The 19110-nt window shown below is 49.1% G+C and overlaps 1 protein-coding gene across 1 annotated transcript in view; it reads right to left on the bottom strand.

The window, feature by feature from the left end:
- The window catches only part of WDFY4 (WDFY family member 4), a 217747-nt gene that overhangs the window by 97129 nt on the left and 101508 nt on the right, over positions 1-19110 (bottom strand). The window contains exons 31-38 of the mRNA XM_074999912.1: positions 18558-18719; positions 16774-16965; positions 15157-15283; positions 14809-14966; positions 13320-13558; positions 8932-9050; positions 6215-6406; positions 5493-5632 (exon numbers count right to left, since the gene is read on the bottom strand). Coding sequence (XP_074856013.1) covers positions 5493-5632; positions 6215-6406; positions 8932-9050; positions 13320-13558; positions 14809-14966; positions 15157-15283; positions 16774-16965; positions 18558-18719 — 1329 coding nt within the window. The remainder of the gene's footprint in view (positions 1-5492; positions 5633-6214; positions 6407-8931; positions 9051-13319; positions 13559-14808; positions 14967-15156; positions 15284-16773; positions 16966-18557; positions 18720-19110) is intronic.

Below are 19110 nucleotides of genomic sequence, written 5' to 3'. Positions count from 1 at the left end.
TGTTCACTAGAGTACCCGCTGAGGAACGGCAAGGCAGCTGAAGCGGTGGTTGGATTTGTAACTGATTGTTTATGCATCCCAAGGAAAATTGTTGTTAATGCTTGTAAAGTACTTTGAGATTCCAGGGGAAAAGACGCAGCTGGAATGGAGAGCTGGATCCTCCCTGGATCAGCACCGCTTCAATGACTTTACTCTGAGGAACAGGTCCCTGACAGATATGAATTATTTTGTGAATAACAATTTGGATGGGCGGGGAAAACTAATTGGAAATGTATTTTCATTCACATCAAATGTGGTTTCCTCTCCAGCTTCCACAAGCTACATTCTGGAGAGCACAGAAATGGATTTCATAACCTCACCAGAGCCCATTCATCTCTGCTTTCTGTGCGGTAAATCCTGAGGGATCCTCATTGAGTTTTACTGGCTCAGAAAAAATTCCCCTTGATTCCACCTGTGTGTTTTGCTCAGTTAGGACCCTCAGGACTTATCCCGGAGTAAAAAGATAGAGCAATTCTGTACTTGGCTGTAAGATGTTGGGGGATTCAAGATTCCCCTGGCCCTACTAGGTAACCAGCAGTCCTACATTTTTTTTTTTTTTTTTTTTTTTGAATCTCATCTTACCTTCAACCACAACCCACCACCATGGTAAGTGAATAACTTCCCCAAGCACATCCTGATCCTGCCCTGCCTCCCTTTTCAGCACATCTTGGGACAACCCCCACATCTGTGAAGAAAGCTGATAAGAACAGAAAGCTTATGACCAATATCGCCAAACCGGGGTGCCTAAAGATAATCAGGCCACTTTTGTATAGACGGTTTTCAAAGCTGCTAAACACTCCCAGCAGCCACTGAAGGAACTGAGAAGTTGCAAGTGCTCTGTACCCTCTGAAATGCAGGTCACTTTTATTTAGCGGCTAAAGGGAAATTTCAAAAGCGTATCTTTAGGGGGCCCTAACTTTGAGAACAGTGTCAAAACAAAAAAGCAGTCCAGTAGCACTTTAAAGTCTAAAAAATTAATTTATTAGTCTTTATTAATTCGTTAATTTATATGAAATTTATGAACTTGCTCATCTTTAAAGTGCTACTGGACTGCTTTTTTTGTTTTGATAGAATATAGACTAACATGGCTATCTCTCTGTTACTATTTGAGAACACTGGTTCATTAACAAGAAGTATGGACTATAGATAGTCTGATTTCATGCTGCAGTTTCCCCTTCGTTAAACCACAGTAGTTCTCTTGATTTGAACCCCCAAGGTTGGGACATGACCAATGGCCTGTCCTGATTAAGAGAAGAATCTGAGGGCACGTCTTCACAACAGGCTGGATCAGTGGGTAGTGATCACTGCAGCAGGGTTGATGAGACACAATAAATCGACTGTCAAGTGCACTCTCATCGACTCGAGTGCTCCACCAAAGTGAGAAGAGTAGGTGGAGCTGAAGGGAGAGAGAGCATCCACTATCGACTTACTGCAGTCAACATACCGCGATAAGCAGATCCAAGTACATCAACTTCATCTACGTTACTCACAGAGCCAAAGCTGTGTCACTTGGGTCGATGGCCCATGTAGTGTGGACAAGGCCTGTGCTTTTCAAGCAGCATGAACAGCCTTAACATGATGCACAACACAGCACTGATGCAAAGGGGACAAGTGAGAATCCCTACCTCTTTCTGTCTCTCTCTCTCTCCCTCTCTCTCTCTCACACACACCTCTTTCTCCTTCTTCAGTGACTTTATTTGGGATAAAGAGAAAAGAGCAGAGGTCAACATCTAATACTGATTTCATGCCCACATAACCCTTGGCGCTGCCAATACGCTACCCACCAAGCAAGATTTCCATATGGTGCCAATATGGCAGCAAGTACTCTCATTCATTAATATTTAGCTACCCCAGTCTAGGAGAACTGTACTATCCCGACCACTGGCCGGCCCCTGAGCACCTTACTCCCATTAGTTATATTTGCCACCAAACCATGGGCTTCATCCAGTGCAGTCAACGGGAACTTTGCCACTGAATTCAATGGAGTGAGATTTCCAGAAGAACCTAAGGGAGTTGGGAGCACAATACTGCCAATGTTCCTCGCTCTCATGGGCATTTCTGAAGAGGCACTCCTAACCCCTATTAATGGACCCATAGCAAGGGACTGTTGCAGACTGTGGAGGTGCTCGGAGATCCGTTTTCTGGCCTCTTGTGTAGCTCTGGCTGAAAGGCACATTAAGTCTCGTAAAGAGAATGTGGAGGGAGGGAGACGAACATTTGGAATTGTCACTCCGCCTCTCACAGCGAGGAACAATTTATCAGCACGGCAGAGCTGTCAGTCGTTGACATGATAAGGAATAACACCGAATGAGTAATGTTTCCTCCAACCCAGCTCCTTTAATTACAAGCCTCTCCCTTGCAGAAGAGAGACAGAAGATGCAGAAACACCAATTTCATGCACTTGTGCCTGAATAATGTCTCCGTGCTGCCTTTTCCAGATGGCAACCTTTTCACTGGAGAAACTAATGATGTGGGCATATTTAGGGAAAAACCAATAACGGCGTCTTTAACCTTCAACAGCAAAAAGCATGTTGTACAAAATGTTCCTTGGGATGCATTAACAAATATCAATTACATTGCTCACTGAGGTGTAATCAGCTGTAATAATCAAAATTAATTTTAAAAAATAATTAAACAGACCCCAGGGCAAATAGTTGGTACTCTGGCAGCGTGACATCACATGCTACATACGTACCTGGGAAGAAGTCGCTCGCTCTGTAACCAACAATGAGATCTTAAGCAATGAGGACATTATTCATAGCAACTGCAGTGAGCATTGTGCTTATAGGAGGGCTTCCATCTTGGCCGACACACTGGGATGGAAGCAGGGACCGCCACAGAAGGAAGTATGAGGTTTTGCAGCTTGACCTAAGGAGGCCAGAAGCCCCAGCTGGGGTGGTAAGCAAGCCACCCCCTCTGCCGACCAGCAAGGGAGAGTGGTAACGTACTCACCAGTGGATTAAATCTATGCTCCTTGGGGCTAGGGCACAGTACCAGAGGGCATGGGGCCTGCCCTGCAGCATCCGTGGCCATTTCAGGGGCTGGTTAAGAAGCTCCTGCTAACTTGTGCTTTTCAGTGGTGATTTGGGCCAGTGTTCACTAGGTGCTTTCAGGGAACCAGGGCCCCACCCCTGCTTCTTAGCCAGTGAGAATAGGAGCACTCTGCTAAGATGAGCTGATCCAAACCTATCCAAACTCACCCTTCTTGGGGGACACATGGGCTGTCTGGCTCTCCTAGTCTTTCCCTGAGAACAGCTGTGGAACCGGTGGGGAAGTGGCATGCATCTCCACTGGCCCCATGCCTGATATATACACCCCTCCTTCCAGCCTGTCTAGTCGCCCACGACTGCAGTGTTCCCTGTAAGCTGGGCTCAGGAGAGATGCCAAAGTTGCCTAGCTGGTTAGCAGAGTGCCCACAGCTGGCTTCTTGTTCATCCCGGTGGTGCACATTTCCATATGCCACAGCGAGTGTAAAAATTTATTCCATATATGGATGGAAAAGATTAAAGGGAGCATTGCCCAGGAGGGGCCTCCAGCGCAGGCAGAGGAGGAGAGGACAGTGCTACAGAGGCAGGTGACGGGGCCCCCATACCATGTCAGAAAGATGCAGTCCAGACAGAGCTCCAAGCCAAAGATAGTAGCAACGATGGGAACGCCTCACCCCTCTTCTCTGTGGGCCTTTGACTGAGCTCATTACACACCTGCACAGCTAAGCACAGGGCATTTATTTTCTTCTGTGTTATTTTAAAGACAGCTGCTGCACTTTGTACAAATAGTCTGTGCCCACGCTGGTAGAAGGTACTCACGTGGCCCCTTTTACGGCAGTGTCTTAGTACCTCACAATTAGTTATGCCTTTATCAACTGAACTGCCCAGTGCTGCAGGGAAGTGCTATTATCCCAATGGTACAGTAGGGAAACTGAGGCACTAAATGACTTGTGAAGGCCACACAGCAGCAGGAAACCTCGCCTGGCCTCCAGCGTTCTCGAGCAGCACCTCACCCAGTGGACCATAGTTTTACTCTCAAAACACAACAAGCCTGGAAACACAGACACTAAACTTCAACCAGCAAAGTTTGTGCAACAAGTAGCCTAACATTACTGCTGTCGCGAGATGTGTGTTACCAACACAGAGAGCACATGCAGCTTTGAACTCTTCAGCTTTCTGGTCTGCAACGTTCGTGGCAATCATGATGAATGGAGCTTCGTTCCCTTTTGAATTTTGGCATTTAGGCCTCTCTGCAGCAAGAGCCATGTCTATACGTGCACGCTACTTTGAAGTAGCGGCACTAACTTCGAAATAGCGCCCGTCACGGCTACACACGCCGGGCGCTATTTCGAAGTTAACTTCGACGTTAGGCGGCGAGACGTCGAAGTCGCTAACCCCATGAGGGGATAGGAATAGCGCCCTACTGCGACGTTCAAGGTCGAAGTAGGGACCGTGTAGTCGTTGCGCGTCCCGCAACTTGGAAATAGCGGGGTCCGCCATGGCGACCATCAGCTGAGGGGTTGAGAGACGCTCTCTCTCGAGCCCCTGCGGGGCTCTATGGTCACCGTGGGCAGCAGCCCTTAGCCCAGGGCTTCTGGCTGCTGCTGCGGCAGCTGGGGATGCATGCTGCAGGCACAGGGTCTGCAACCAGTTGTCAGCTCTGTGTATTTTGTGTTGTTTAGTGCAACTGTCTGGGAGGGGCCCTTTAAGGGAGCGGCTTGCTGTTGAGTCCGCCCTGTGACCCTGTCTGCAGCTGTGCCTGGCACCCTTATTTCGATGTGTGCTACTTTGGCATGTAGACGTTCCCTCGCAGCGCCTATTTCGATGTGGTGCCACGCAACGTCGAAGTTGAACATCGACGTTGCCAGCCCTGGAGGACGTGTAGACGTTATTCATCGAAATAGCCGATTTCGATGTCGCTACATCGAAATAAGCTATTTCGATATAGGCTTCACGTGTAGACGTAGCCAAGGTGTGTAAACACAAGCCCAACTTTAAACCAACTGGGGCTAATCACAGGCTTAAAGTTAGGAGTAAGGTTGAGCACCTTGCTGATTGAGAGCCTTAATTGTTTTAAAGCTTTTTTCAAAAGAGATAATCCCAACAAGCAGGCTTGGAACTGTAGAGCTGAAAGGGGAGGTGAGACTCTAGGCCCTCGGGGTTAACTACAAGATGTTGGCCTAAAACTGGGTGAGGTATTCTGGCCTATTCCATGCAGGAGGTCAGACAAGAACACCAGAATGGTCATTATGAGCCTGAACATCTATGAAACGAAGCTTACCAGTAAGCTAGAGGCCTATAATTATTACTATGCGTATGCCTATAATTACATAGTTACTGATGTGATTCTTACGAGAACACCCCAGGCAACCTTAGCTGATGCCTCCTGAACTCAGCCATCCTTAATGACCTCCCAGGCTTCCCAAGGGGCTGAAATGGGCTGATGATAGAAGAAAGAGAAGTTACCTCAGATTTGCAGGCTGCTTCCTTAACATTCCTGCCAGGCATCAACCTCATAGCTGAAGACAAGCTTCCGCTCCAAGAACTGTGTTTGCTTTGTGTCTGAACTGATGCTGCTTTACTGTGGAGAGCCCTCTTCTCAGATGCTGTAGGCCAGAAAATAAAAGGCTTAGTCAATAAAGGTGGACCCAGGTGCCGAGTCTGAGTGGCAGGCTGGTGTCTGCACTGGACATGACCCTGAAAGATGGCAGGAACTCTGTTTGCTTTGGCTCTATGCTACCTCGTCTCAGACCCTGCTTCAGAGGGCCAAAAGTTAGAGCAGCCCCAGGGACGCTCTGATTGACAGCAGCTTCCCACAGGATGCTCTACAATCAGAATCACGGCAGTGGTATATGCTGCCCAGGCTCCACTCTCGCCCTGGCATGCCCACTTGTGAGGAGGCCTGTGCTGCATAATTGCACTGGGGAAACCTCTTCCAGGTTGTTGTGGCACAGAGCCAGTCCCTGTAAATCATCAGAGCTATGTAAAGGGGCTGGCATGTGGGAGCGAATTCCCCCCTCTAACTCTGGAGTTGGACCAATTAAAAACAGAGCAAGGACTCAAGACCCCTGGCCTGTGATGTGCAAATGGGAGATTTTAACTGAGGCATCAGCATCCTTCCCTTCTTTGGGCTACTTTCTGCAATGCCTTTGCTCTCTGAGCTAAGTGCTCCATTAAACAAGAGAGACCTATGAACTGCTGCCAAGCCTTCATCGTCGTCTCTTCCCACAGAGGAGTGATCTCGTCTATCTTCACTTCCTTCTCTCTGTCTCCTGGCTTCACAGAGAGGTCCATCTTGTAGGTGTCCTCCAGGGCCTGCCGCCGTTGGGAAATGAGCTGCTTCCAGGTGACTGCTACCATTTTCAGAATCTCTTGCTGAACTAGAAACCGAAGAGTTGAGAATGAGGAACCAACTTCTGTGTGCAATGGCAAAGTCAGTAGTGCAGGCGTCAAAAGCTTCTCCCTTTTACACAGGTGCCAATCTGGAGTGACTCCAGACCAGTGTTTCTTAAACTACATGCTGGGGAACACTGGTGTTCTGTAAACAACTGACAGTGTAGCAACTAGCAACCATGTTCAGCAGGCGCGTATCTTTTCTGTTCTTAAAACCCGATACAATGTTACTTCTTCACTGCTATGAGACCCGATTAAATTACTTCATTTTGGTTTTGCTGGATAGGTTGCAGTTTGGGGGGTTTTTTGGTCTGACAACCGTTTTTTGAAGAAAATTTTCATAGGTGTTCCACATGGAAAATATTATTGTTTGGTGGCCCATGGTCTCAAAAAGTTTAAGAAACACTGCTCTAGATTATCACCATTTTATCTATCTGCAAAGCCTCTTTGCTTCGCTATTGACTTCCGTATCTAGCCCCCAAACAGTACCCATGGGAATAACAGCTGACCCATCATGCATCAATCTGGAAAAGCATGAGCAGCTGCCTGTGGATTCTTAATAGCTTAAGTACAGTATAAAGTCTGAAGCATGTATAGGACATTTCTTAGTCCTGGAGACAGCATCCACAGCAATCTTGGAAGGCAGGAGCCCCAAATCAGGGGACTCTAAAACTCATGTGGCATTGTGACTGGATGTTCTACCTGGAGCTGCAGAGTTATTTTGCTGAATCTCCCTGGATACCAGACCAACTGAATGACAATAGGAGTAGAAAAAATTTGGTGCCTCTCTAAAGCAAAGGAGAATGCAGGTGTGGTTTAAATGTTCAGCTGGAAAAAAATCCTAGAAATAGCCAGATCTCAAGAAAAGTCCAGCTAGGGTTTATGTTTGTGGTTATATAAGGAGAAGAGGAATCCCAGAAGGATGTGTGTCTGTGTGGGCAGAAGGGTGGTTTTGGACAATAACCTCTAGTGTGAGTGCCGTGTGGAGGGTGGAGATCACTTACACAGCCTCAGAAAGCAGGTGGAGGGAATGAGCAAAAATAACCACTTGTGAAATTTCCTTTTTGCTATTCAAGTAGTGTTAGACCCAGGTAGAAATTGGCAGAGTCCTGCTCTCCCAGTTGGCTGGGCTGCCAAACTGCTGGTGCCACAAATGTTGTCACTTTGCAGGAACAACAGCAGCTGACAGCACGAGGCCTCAGAAAAGTCAATTTTAATTAAAAGCTTCATTTCCCTGCACAGCCCCTTCCTGCACTGGGAGAGGTGTGACGTTCCATGGGAGGCTTGGTGAGACGCTGGGCTGCACGAAGCTGGAGTGGCAGCTCTCAGAACACAGAGCCTTTTAAATTACACTGCACTGAAAAGCAGCTTCAAATCCCCAGTCAGCAAAGGAGAGACTTAAAAACTGCAGGTAGATGATACCCATCAGCCCGACCCAGGGCTCTACATCCAACCACTCCAGGTCCAGTCACTACCTGATCTCAGATCTGGACCTAATTAGCAAAGGGGAAGGGATCTAGCAGCAGAGGGAGCGTGAGTGTAGGCAAAGCTAGCAGCAGACCAGGCCGTGTTTTTGAGTTAAGACAAGGGAGATCCTACCCACACCCCAGCTTCACCCTGAACTGCTCCTGGAGCAAGCTGCCAGCCCTTTCCGACCTTGTCTGATTGGCTCCTGCCCACTCACAGTACTTCTAGCCACTGGAGAACTAACTCCTATTGGTTGTGCTAGCCAATGACCCTGAGTGGCCTCTTGAGATGGCTGTTGGAGTCTCTGCACATTGATGAACAGTTATTTCCCAGGACAGACCACACAGAATCCAAGTACTGGGGAAGGAGACCAGCCTCCCTGCACCTACCGCTTTAGTCATGGCAACATACTGCTTGTGTTTAACACTTCTACTCTTGGAAGCAAATACACATACTCCTCAATCCTTACAGGGGCAGCTGTACTTTAGAAGACTTACTGTACCCTTGTCACAGATGGCAAAACTGAGGGGCAGTGAGACTCGCCAAGCCCTAGTGTTTCCTGTAAGCTGAGTGCTTGGGTAGCCATCAAGGAGAGATTCAAATGCTACCCAGTTCATTATCAAAGCTCTCACAGTGGGCTGCATGTGTTTCTACTTGTGGTGCACATCCACACATGCCTCAGTGCACATAATAAAATTTATTCCATGCATGAATGTAAAAAAAAAAAATAGCGGGACCCCTGCCCAACCCGATAGCAGATATAAGGATCAGGGCTGTAACAAGAATTGTGGAGAAACTATCTCCTGTCATTCTCTGACCACATCACACCTCCAACTATCCCCTGAAGTAGTTGTTATGCAGCAAAAGATCATTTCATTTCCACTTCTCATGCAGCGTTGCTGCAGCTGTGTGGTACCAGCATCTTCAAGAGACACCTTATCTTTCTTATGTCCAAGCACTTCTCAGAGCTGCTTGGAAGGTCTCTCTAGACCTGCTCCCCGTCATGCTCCCCGGGGGACAGTGAAGTCCACGGGTAATACTTTACCATCGCTTGGTGCAGGGAGGCTGTCCCCTCTCCCTTTCTCCTCTTCACTCGGGGACAGGAAAATTTGGTGATAGGAAGCCAGTCGCGGTTTTGCATCCACTCCAAACCCCTCCGGATAGCTGGAGCAAACAGAACAACAGGTGGCATGAGAAACCCAGACGCCTCCAGAATTCCACCACCACAAGACAAATGAGCAGTGCACACACCAGGATTTTCTAAATAATCTCATATGTTTTATTTGCTCTGCAGCCAACATCCCTCGCTTCAGTACCTACACAACTATCTCCCACCCTCAGTACCCTCCATTCTATGAGCACACACCCCTTGGCATTTATAGCTCTCCAAAGCACCTTACAATGGTTATCAGTAGCCTCGTTTTACAGAGGGGGAAACTGAGGCACAATGATTGGCCTGACATCACCTGCCATGCCAACAACAAAGCTGGAAATAGCACTCCAAAGTCCCAGCCCAGAGCTCTACCCACTAGGACACACTGCCTCCCCACTGAGATTGAAGGTGGTAGGCAAATCTCCGCAGAGCCACAACTGAACTTTTGAGGACTCATAATAGCCCAATAGCATTTGCCACCCTCATGCTGACTGCTCTTGCTTGTGAGCTATGTACCTGTTGTCTGCACCCTGCACGTGTCCTCTCTAATTAGATTGTCTGCTTATTGTGGCAGGGACTGTCTAGCATACTGTGGGCATGTCTACACTTCCAGGAAGACTGACCCGGTCAGGGGCGATCCTACGGACTTCAATTTTGCGCATCTGGTAAAGACACACAAAATCGATCTCTCTGGGGTGAGCAATCAATCCCTGTACTCTGCGCGTGGAGTCAGGGAGGTCAATGGGAGAAATGTTGCCATCGACCTTCCTTACTTAGGACAGTCAGTTAAGTCGACTTATGTTATGTCGGTTCTACCTCCACAATTGCTGTAGCTAGAATTGCATATCTGAAGTCGTCTTATTTCCCTAGTATAGACCTAGCCTGTGTCTGTACAGCACCTAGCACAATGGGTCCCTGCTCTTGGGTGGTCCACAGGCATGACCCAGTAAACTCAACTGATAATAGTAATGATGGCGTTACCACCAAAATTGCTGAGACCATAATTCAGCACACCTTTGAGTTCAAGCTTTTTGGAGTGAGTTTATCTCAGTACAGGGTGGAAGGTGGCAGCTAATTCAGAGGTAGAGGTATTCCCAAAAGAATCCAACCAGGGTAATGCAAGAAATGGACAGTTAATACATATGACTAACTCCGCCCTGCAGTGAAGCCATAAACAGAAGAAAACATTCTGATCTCTAAAAATCAGTTTGTAGTGTTAGTAGCCCCATTAAATTAAATCAATGTCCTAGTCATAGCGGTAGGCTATTGTATGGTGTCACTACAGAGCAGAGTTAAGGCCTTAAGTGCGTGTTTTGTATACTTAAAAGAAAGCCAGTGATGTGAGAGTAACACTGACACTGAAATTCCTGAGTTTGTTGTGCCTAGTTTTAGGATAATTGCAATGCCCCTGTAATTTTTTTTATCTGTATGTTACTGCTATCTATTCTCAACCTTTATAACATTTGAATAGGTTTTCTCCAGGAATTATCAAATCGGAGTAAGAACCAAAGCAGATTTGGAATGGCAGGGGGAGAAGCGGCCACCTCAAACGTTACATTGTTTCACTGTATTCAGTTTAGGTGGCCTATGTTAAATGGATTCTTAAACCTCTAACGGGTATAAAAAGTGACTAGCTCTAGTAGCATTCTGATGAGTAAAGAAATGCCAAGTGCTTGCTTCTTTCTCCAAAAAGACTCTAAAGTTACTCCACAACTATTGTTAGTAAGAATTCCCTGGGTACTTCACCAATGAGAGAAAAGTCATCATACTGGAAGGCAATCTGGCCCCTGCCAAAATCTCTAGCAAAATTCCCATTGCCTGAATTCCTGACTTTTGAAATCACTGGCTTTACCTGCTTTATATGTGGCAGCACAAGAACTGCCATGCCGTAGAATGGCTAATCTGTGTCCTTGGTCTCCAAAACTAACCAGTAACAAATGCCCTCAGAGAACGGCCAACCACATGCACATAAAATGCATCTGAATAATGGTGCTCTATCGTGGGCAGAAACAATTTCCAGATTCCCATTAGATAGGGAGCTGATAGGTCAACCCCAGTAAAATCAATCCAAGCTCATGCAACTGCAGCTGTTTTACTCATAGTCTCGTAATCTGGCTGCAATCTGAATTTTGCTGGGACTGCACAGGAGATGCATAAAAATGCTCAGAAAAATTCTATTCCAAGTAGCAGCTAGAGAGCCTCTTGTACACAATTTCCAGTGGAATCACTGCCTATCCTCAGAAGCTTTGACTGATTCCTCACCTGTTTTGCCTAATAAATGATTCGCTTCAATATCATCCTCCAGCAGTGAGCTCCTCAGGTTACATTCCAGCCACGCCTCCTGAGGCCTACTTCCACACCCTGAATTCTACAGGGTGCAACCACTGCAATGTTCTGTTTATGTCCTGTTCCCAGGAAGCAAAGTTGCTTAATGGTTAGAGCAAGAGATGTGAGTCAGGACAATGACTCCCTGTACGACTTTGAGCAAATCCCTTTACTTCTCGGCATAGATTCCTCACCTGTCCCTGGTGCAGCAATGCATAGGTACCATTGTAAATGTGCTTTGAGAGGCTCAGGGGCAGAGTGCCATAGAAATGCATCCTTCTCTTGTTCTGCAGAGACAGACACAGCCATGTCTGTCTCCTTCAGATAGGTTGTACTCAGAGATTTCCCTGAATCCGCCTTATTTTTGCTTCCAGGAAAATATCATGCTGAAGTAGTAGAAAACCTTTGAATATACCCACAAAGCTACTGATGAGCAAAGTCACCTGGATGAAATAGACACCAGACATGACCTTCCCCAGATGCAAGTGACATCCATATATGCTTGTTTGTGTTGCTGTTGGCGTCAAGGTTACAAAGTTCTGAAACAATCTGCTCACTAATTTTTCATGTGCACATTTCTCTCTGCTAGCTAGCTGTGAGCTGACCCCAACCACCCCTACTATGGCCTCGGATCCGAATGTTGCAGCTGGCTCCTACACCATTCCCCTAGACAGCTGTTTGTTGGTTTACAGTAAAAGCTGCTAGCCGTGTTACCAAAGAGGATGCACTATTCTCAGAAACAGCCAAACAATGAATGCTGAAGAAATCACATGCAAAAGTTATGCCAGCAGTGCAAACTGAAAGCTGTACACCCTCCAAAAAAGGTCAGTTAACCTGAACTGCCCAGCAGCAAAACATTCCTTGATAAAGCCTTCACCAACACTAGCCATTCATCCCATAACACTCTCACTCAATGTCTGATTCTACACACACTGAAACTAACAACAAAACTGCCAGTGAATTCAACAGGTGCAGGACCACACTCACAAAAACCATCCCCTGAGGTGGAGGGATATATGAAGGCTGAAGCCATACTAGCAGAGTGCGTCCGGTCTAGTCTTTGCAGCTGCATTCTCTGGCCTCAGCTGGAAGGGGCAATGCCAACACACCAGCGCAAAGCTCATTGTTGTGAGATTTCTGGCCCAAGCTCTGAGCTGTCAGAGCTGGTAAGCAGGTCACATACCAGCCAGACCTTCTTTGGTGGTTTTTTGGACACACTGTAGAGGTTAACCCATCACTTTTCAAAATAACCAACTAAAATCCAGAGTTTCATCACTAGCACCTGCTGCTCATTATACATACCGCTGTATATATATTTTAGGCAACACTTCAGCAATATATCTAATAGAAATTATTCCACCCTAAAATGTTTTTGACGGAAAACAGTTTTTGATCACAGAATTTTTCACAAAAACAGCTCATTTTCAATTGAAAAGTTTCAGGGTCTTATAAAAACACTGATGTTTTAAAATCTCTTTTTGCTTTGCTGAAAATTAAATTAAACTTTTCCATGAAAATGGTGTATTTCCCATTTTTGTCAAAAGCTTTCAGGAGGGAAAAATTCCCATGCAGTTCAAATTTAATAATCTTAACCAGTGCTGGTACTCAGCTGGCTCCCTCCCCGCACAGCTCCGCCCAGTAAATCCCATGTCTAGGACTGCAGAGGTGCTGGTACTCAGTAATAGCAAGTATTGGCACAAAAAACAATGATCTCAGTGGACATCAGAGCAGAACTGTGGGCTCGTGCAGGCAATTACCCATGTAGCACCAGCCTATCAAATTGGGCCAGTGATCCCAGATCCTGGGAGTGCTCTCAGTTTCCACAGTTCAGAGCACTTAGCACCCTGACCTTGAAAGAGCATGTGAAATCTTCCCTCCTCTGCACGCACCGCCCCTTGCAATAAATACTAGGAGAGAAAGCTAATCAGAAGTCACATGGAGTGCAGGGCATGTACCTCCCAGAGCTCAGCTGACACAGACAGTGCATAAGGCAGATGGTGAAACTAATATTGGAGTTGTAAGTTGCAAAGATGGTGTCCCACTGCTCCTGGAGGGCCTGGAGGCTGTTGAGGAGACTCAGCTGTTCAGGCAGAGACTGCTGCGGCCTGGACAGACAATAGAGGATGGCTCGGTTTAAACTGCTGTACAGGGTGCTGATGATGGATTCCTTTTGGGAAAAGGTGTTCTCCATGACCTGTTCAAACACAGCAAAACATGGTCTAGCCCGTGGCTGGTACAACACCCTCTTCTCCTTGGCTCCACTTCTCCCGCTAGGGCTTCTACACACTTGTTCTACCATGATGTCCTCTGTGCTCTGCGAGACAAAGCCAGTGCCTCTCTCAAGTCCCTGGAGTTACAGCAGGAACAGGCGTTTAAGAGTGGGAACCTTTAAACACAGACATGTCCCAAGGTGACCATCTATCTCCATGGGGGCAAAGAAAATCTGGATTGGTGACATTTCCAAAAGCACCTTCGTGACCCTGGAGTATAATTCCCCTAGTCCTCCAATGGGAAATGTGCTTCTAAGTCACACAGGTACTCCTGAAAATTGCACCTCTCCGGTGGCTCATAGACCACAAACAGAGGGGAACCAAAGTGAGTCAAAGCTGTTGCATTTACAACTTCCCCCAGCTCCGTTGGTGTGTATGTTACCCCAGCGCAGATATTCTCAGAGATAGACTCATCTGCCCCACCACCCACAGCTGTCCCAGGTAGGTGCCCTAAACCCCTGCCCCCTCCTTTCCAGACCCACACCCTACTCCTGTATACCCAACCCCACCAAAACCTCACCTCCCCACCCCCAGCCTACGTTCCACCCAGACCCCACACCTCCCACTGTTCCAGCATACCCCTCCCACCCGACCTACCTCCCACCCAGACCCTGAGCCTCCCCCTGCCCCTGCATCCCCCTCCTAGCCTCCAGACCCACCGCCCCACTCACAGCAGTCCCCCCCCCACACACTGAACCCTTCATTTGGCTCCATGCCAAGCCTCTAAGGGCCCCCATAAAATCTACTACCCCTGGGCCTCCAGAAGAGTTAATCCAGCCCTGAGGTTAAGCCCTGACCCCCAGTGCCACCCCTCCAGCTTAAGGTAAGTGAGGGCAATGTCTCTTTTCCTGTTTCTCAGTTTGGGGCTGCTTTTCTGAGGGGCTTTCTCTCTTTCTCACTTGGGGGCCAGGTCAGCAAGGGGTTGGATTTCTGCAAAGCTATTTGGCAACCTGAGGAGGACAACTGAGATTGTGTGTCATGCGGTTGTGATTGTGTAGAACTGTGATTGTCAGGGTGCATCTGCAGTATGGGGTTCTGATCCTTGATGGAGGCCAGCACAACACAAGCAGCGGCCACGGCTCATGCCCTCTGTGTTGTGTGTTCCCAAATCGTAGGGCCGGTGTGACATAAGAAACTGCAACACCAGCAGAAGGAGCCCCAGCGTCCCACTTACCACCATGATCTGCTCGGCAACAAAGAGCAGGATTTGCTTAGGGTCTGCCGCAAACATTCCACTGTAAAGGTGCTCGACGAGCTTCTGTGTGAAATAGGAAACATTCGCCACCGACGTAGGCACGGCCGCTTCCACTGCCCCCCGAGGGTCACTGCTGCCTGCAGGGAAAACAACAGGGGGACAGCTCTGTCACAGCCTGGACCAGAAGCATTCGAATGGCCCATGCAGCCTGCCCTGCTAAGATACCAGACCGATGTGTCACCTGGCATTTCTAATCTCTCAAGTGACTCCAATCCTGTGCCCCAGACTACAAACTATCTGGCTGAAGATCCGAACCTCCTCCCTCACCTCTCGGTCTGGAGGATGCAGTCTTCTCTTCCCCTCGGCTGATAACGTGGAAGATATCCATAACAGAAAGCAAGACTTCAGTCTGGAAGCATCTCTTCTGCTCGCCGGTGGAGTTTTCCACAGAAACCTGTCCAAGCACAACATGGAATCATCAGCACCATGCTCTACTGAAGGGTGCAAATCCTGAGAACCTTGCTCAGTCTTTGCAAAGTTCGTTGATGTCAATGGGACGATAACAATATACATTTTTTCAGTACAAGATATTATAAGCAGCTGTATACAAGAAACATCCTGCCTTGGATGCCTGAATGCATGGGCACAGGAGAATTTCTTCCCTACTGGGCAGTTGGCACATCACTTCTAGCTGGCTGCCCTGGCTAATGAAGCTGGAGATGTCCCACCCCTCCAGGCCTGGCCTCAGGCACTCGTGGTCTCATGCTGCTTGCTAGCAGGGGCTATAGACGGCCCCTTCTCAGAGTAGAGGCACTCACAATTTTTTTTTATCAAAAGGGTTTTTTTATTTTGTTTTGTTTTGTTTTGAATGAAAAATCATGCTTTTGTCCAACTCTGGTTTTCAAGCAATTTCAACGAAATTTCATTGCAAAAAGAAGAAAGCTTTTTGATAAGGTGAAGTGGCCGATTTTGACATTTCTCAGAAAGGAATATTTGGATGCTGTTGTTTCAAAATCAGACTTAAAAACCAGATTCGCTCTTTTAATTTATCCCTTTGAAGTGTACAAAGGTCCAGCCTAGAACAACATGTTTCCCTTGACCTAGGGGGAGCGGAAAAAAAAAACTTTCTAAAATGTTTTAGTTTTGTGGGACATTTCAACATTTTTGTTCTGGTTCAGAATGGAGCATTTTTGAAAACTGTGGCATTTGCCACAGAACAACCTCTCTGGTGACAGCCCAGCTCTATCACAGAGAGCCTGGTTGTGTGGGGCTGCAGAACCCTCTGTATCATCCCTTCCCTACATCACTGCAGGATGCGTCCTGTGAAGGGGTGTCAAGACAGTGACTGGGCCTGGAGCAATCCCCAGCCCAGTGCCCCAGGCGTGGGCCCTGAGGTAGCCCCCCAACCCCCTGCTGCAGGCCCCAGCCCTCCTGCACCCTTTTACACCCCCCAGGCAGTGGGGCCTAGGAATTTCTTAGGGTCGAGGGCCAGGCACAATGCAGACAGCAGAGGTCATCTCCCCTCTCCCCATCCACTCACCACACAGGCGGTGGGAGTGGCAGACTTCTCTGCCCTTCTGCACCTCACTTCCCCGCAGGTGGCGGGAACCAGAGGGGTGCTCCACTTCCTGCCACTCTGGAGTAGAGAGTCACAGTGGGCTGGGAGGGCGCTGCAACACAGCAGGGCAGAGCAGGCTGCCGCTCCCACAGCCTGAGTGGTGAGTGCAGGAGCAATGGAGAAGAGGCCCAACCCTTGGCCCCAGGTAACCCCCCCATCTCTCCTGCCCTTAAGATGGTTGGGGCAGCCGCCGAGGGGCTCCCAAAAGCCCAAGGTTCAGGACAGCCGCCCCTCTTTGTCGTATGGATGGGATGCCTCAGCTCCTGCTCCTCCCCTGGTCCCCCAGTGCTGAACAGCAAGGGCAGGAGGCAATGGCGACAAGATACCTCGAGGAGCAGCTCAAACGGGTGCCCCTGTTTGTGTGCTGGCACGCTGAGCAGACTCTCCTTCAGCAGGATGCGCAGGAAGTCCCACACTTGCTTCTTGGCAGGGTGCAAGGGTGGTGGGGCAGCCGGGGACTCAATGCAGCCATTTGCTTCAGCTGGACCACTGAGGGGCCAAAGGCCTTTGCAGTCTCCCTGCCGAAAGAGAGCAGGCAGAGCGCTCAGGGGCTGTTTTACCAGCCTCTGCTTTCACAGCTGCATTCACTGCTCACTCCGCAGCCCTGTCTCCCCACGATGGAGCCAAGTGCTGCAGCCAGCAGCTGGGACACAGGGCAATGTGGCTAGTAAAAGCAAGAGCCCAGACGCCGGGGTTCTATCTACCTCTGCTTGTGTCACACCAAGTAGGCAGCTCTGTGGGCGCATCTCAGCATGGCCAGACATACAGACGCCAGCCCTGCTCAAGAGACTGTCCTGAAAACAGTAGTGCAGCTGCAGTGGCATGAGCTAGCGCTACAGCTGAGTGCATGTCCAGGAGCTCAGGCAGGTCTCTTCTGCCTGGGCAACCTGAGGGGCCATGCTGATACTTTCAGACACTCCCTCATGCAGAGGTAGCACGTCTTTGGCCTGTGCTGGGAAGAACATCCCTAAACCTCTGTGTAGACATGCCCACGATCATTGTGACCAATGATCCCTCTCCTTTTTCACATCCATGTGTGGAATAAATGTTACTTCCACCCAGGCATGTGCAGATGTGCACCACTCAAACAATCACACGCTGCTGGCTGTGGGTGCTCTGCTGGCCAGACTGGTGGCATATGACTCTCTCCTGGGGGGCTGCCCAAGTGCTCAGTTCACAGCAAATACTGGTTGTGACCCTGGATATGTCATTTCCCTACTTGGTGCTTCACTTCCTCAGCTGTGCAACAGCGTTAATACCAATGCCCCCAGAAATTGCCCCTAATGCATACAAACTGGGTCATGCAGGCTAAGGTCGGTCCAGCCCAGTGCCCTGTCTGCCAACGGTGGCCAATTCCAAGTGCCCCGGAGGGGACAAGCAGAGCTGGTCATCAAGAGATCCATTCCCAGGTGCGACTGAGGCCAGGGACACCATCCCTGCCCATCCTGGCTAATAGCCACTGTAGGCAGGGGCCAGGCCAGAGGGTCACTCAGACCAAAGGGAGTGTGGTCAGTGAGAAGCGCTGTTAACCCTCCCCGCCCAACGTGGCCTAGATGGGGAAAATCAGCTGGCAGCTGGGGGTGGGGGGTTTGTTGAGGCCGGTGGTGCTGGGGCATGAGGGGAAGGGAGCACAGGAGAAGCAACCTTCGGTGCCAGGGGTACAGCTGGCTGAGGGAAAAGGAGCACCGTGTGCTCTGGCTTGCAGCTCATGCGCTGAGTGAGGGATGACTCCTTCGTGGGGAGGCTGGCAGTGCAGAGGGATGCCCCCCCCCAACCCCCTGCCACACACAGAGCACTGGGATTAAAGAGTTCAGCTGTATCACAGCCAGAACTGATCTACCCACTAGCTATCACAGCCCACTGATCTGGGCCAGGGCGAGGAAAGAGATGGGGAAGGGTGAAAAGCCCCAGCAGGAAGCATTGGAGTCAATACATCTGCACCTATGTTTGGTTCCCACAAAAGCTGACAGCTCGAGGGGCACAGGCTGTGGGACAGATCCCACAGCTCGGACTGGGCACGACTCACATCAGAAGGGGCTCGGCAGGACCGCCAGGGTAAAGGTGTCAGCACCTGGCTCGGTCACAGCCATCCCAGTGGGGTCACGTTTACCTGAGGCGCTCCCGCATGGAAGAGCACCGCGGCCAAGGCTTGCAGGAAGTCCGAGCAGCACCACACCGGGTCCTGAGGGTAGCTGTGATAGATCAGGCACAGGAACTGCATGATGTTCCCAGGATAGGCCACCTCCCAGGAGGCCTCTGTACCTGCGAAGGGCTGAACACCGACAGACCCATCTCATCAGGGCAGCGTCTCACTGGTACATGTGCAAAGCTGAGCTTGTGAAACGTGCCTCAAGTCATGAATGGATTGCTCCAAGAGCCACAGGGAACAACTGCCTGGATCTACTTATCCCTCTGCCGAACCTGAACATGGCTCTAAACACTCAGAATGGGCAAGGGTGGGCCCCAGAAGTGCATGGAGGGAGCTGGGGTACAGGATCCCACTCTCTGCTATCAGATCCTGGCTGCAAACACAGATGGGATCTCTCTGAAGTGCCCTCCTCCTAGCACTGACAACAGGGCCAGCTGGCTGCTAGGGTTCCTTCTATTTTTTGCCATCCACGTGTGGAATGAATTTTGTTATGTGCACCGAGGCATTTGTGGAT

The sequence above is a fragment of the Carettochelys insculpta genome, chromosome 7, assembly GCF_033958435.1.
Source record: "Carettochelys insculpta isolate YL-2023 chromosome 7, ASM3395843v1, whole genome shotgun sequence".
Classification (NCBI taxonomy): Eukaryota; Metazoa; Chordata; order Testudines; family Carettochelyidae; genus Carettochelys; species Carettochelys insculpta.
The sequence above is the reverse complement of the archived record's forward strand: the minus strand, read 5'-3'. Positions and strand labels throughout refer to the sequence as shown.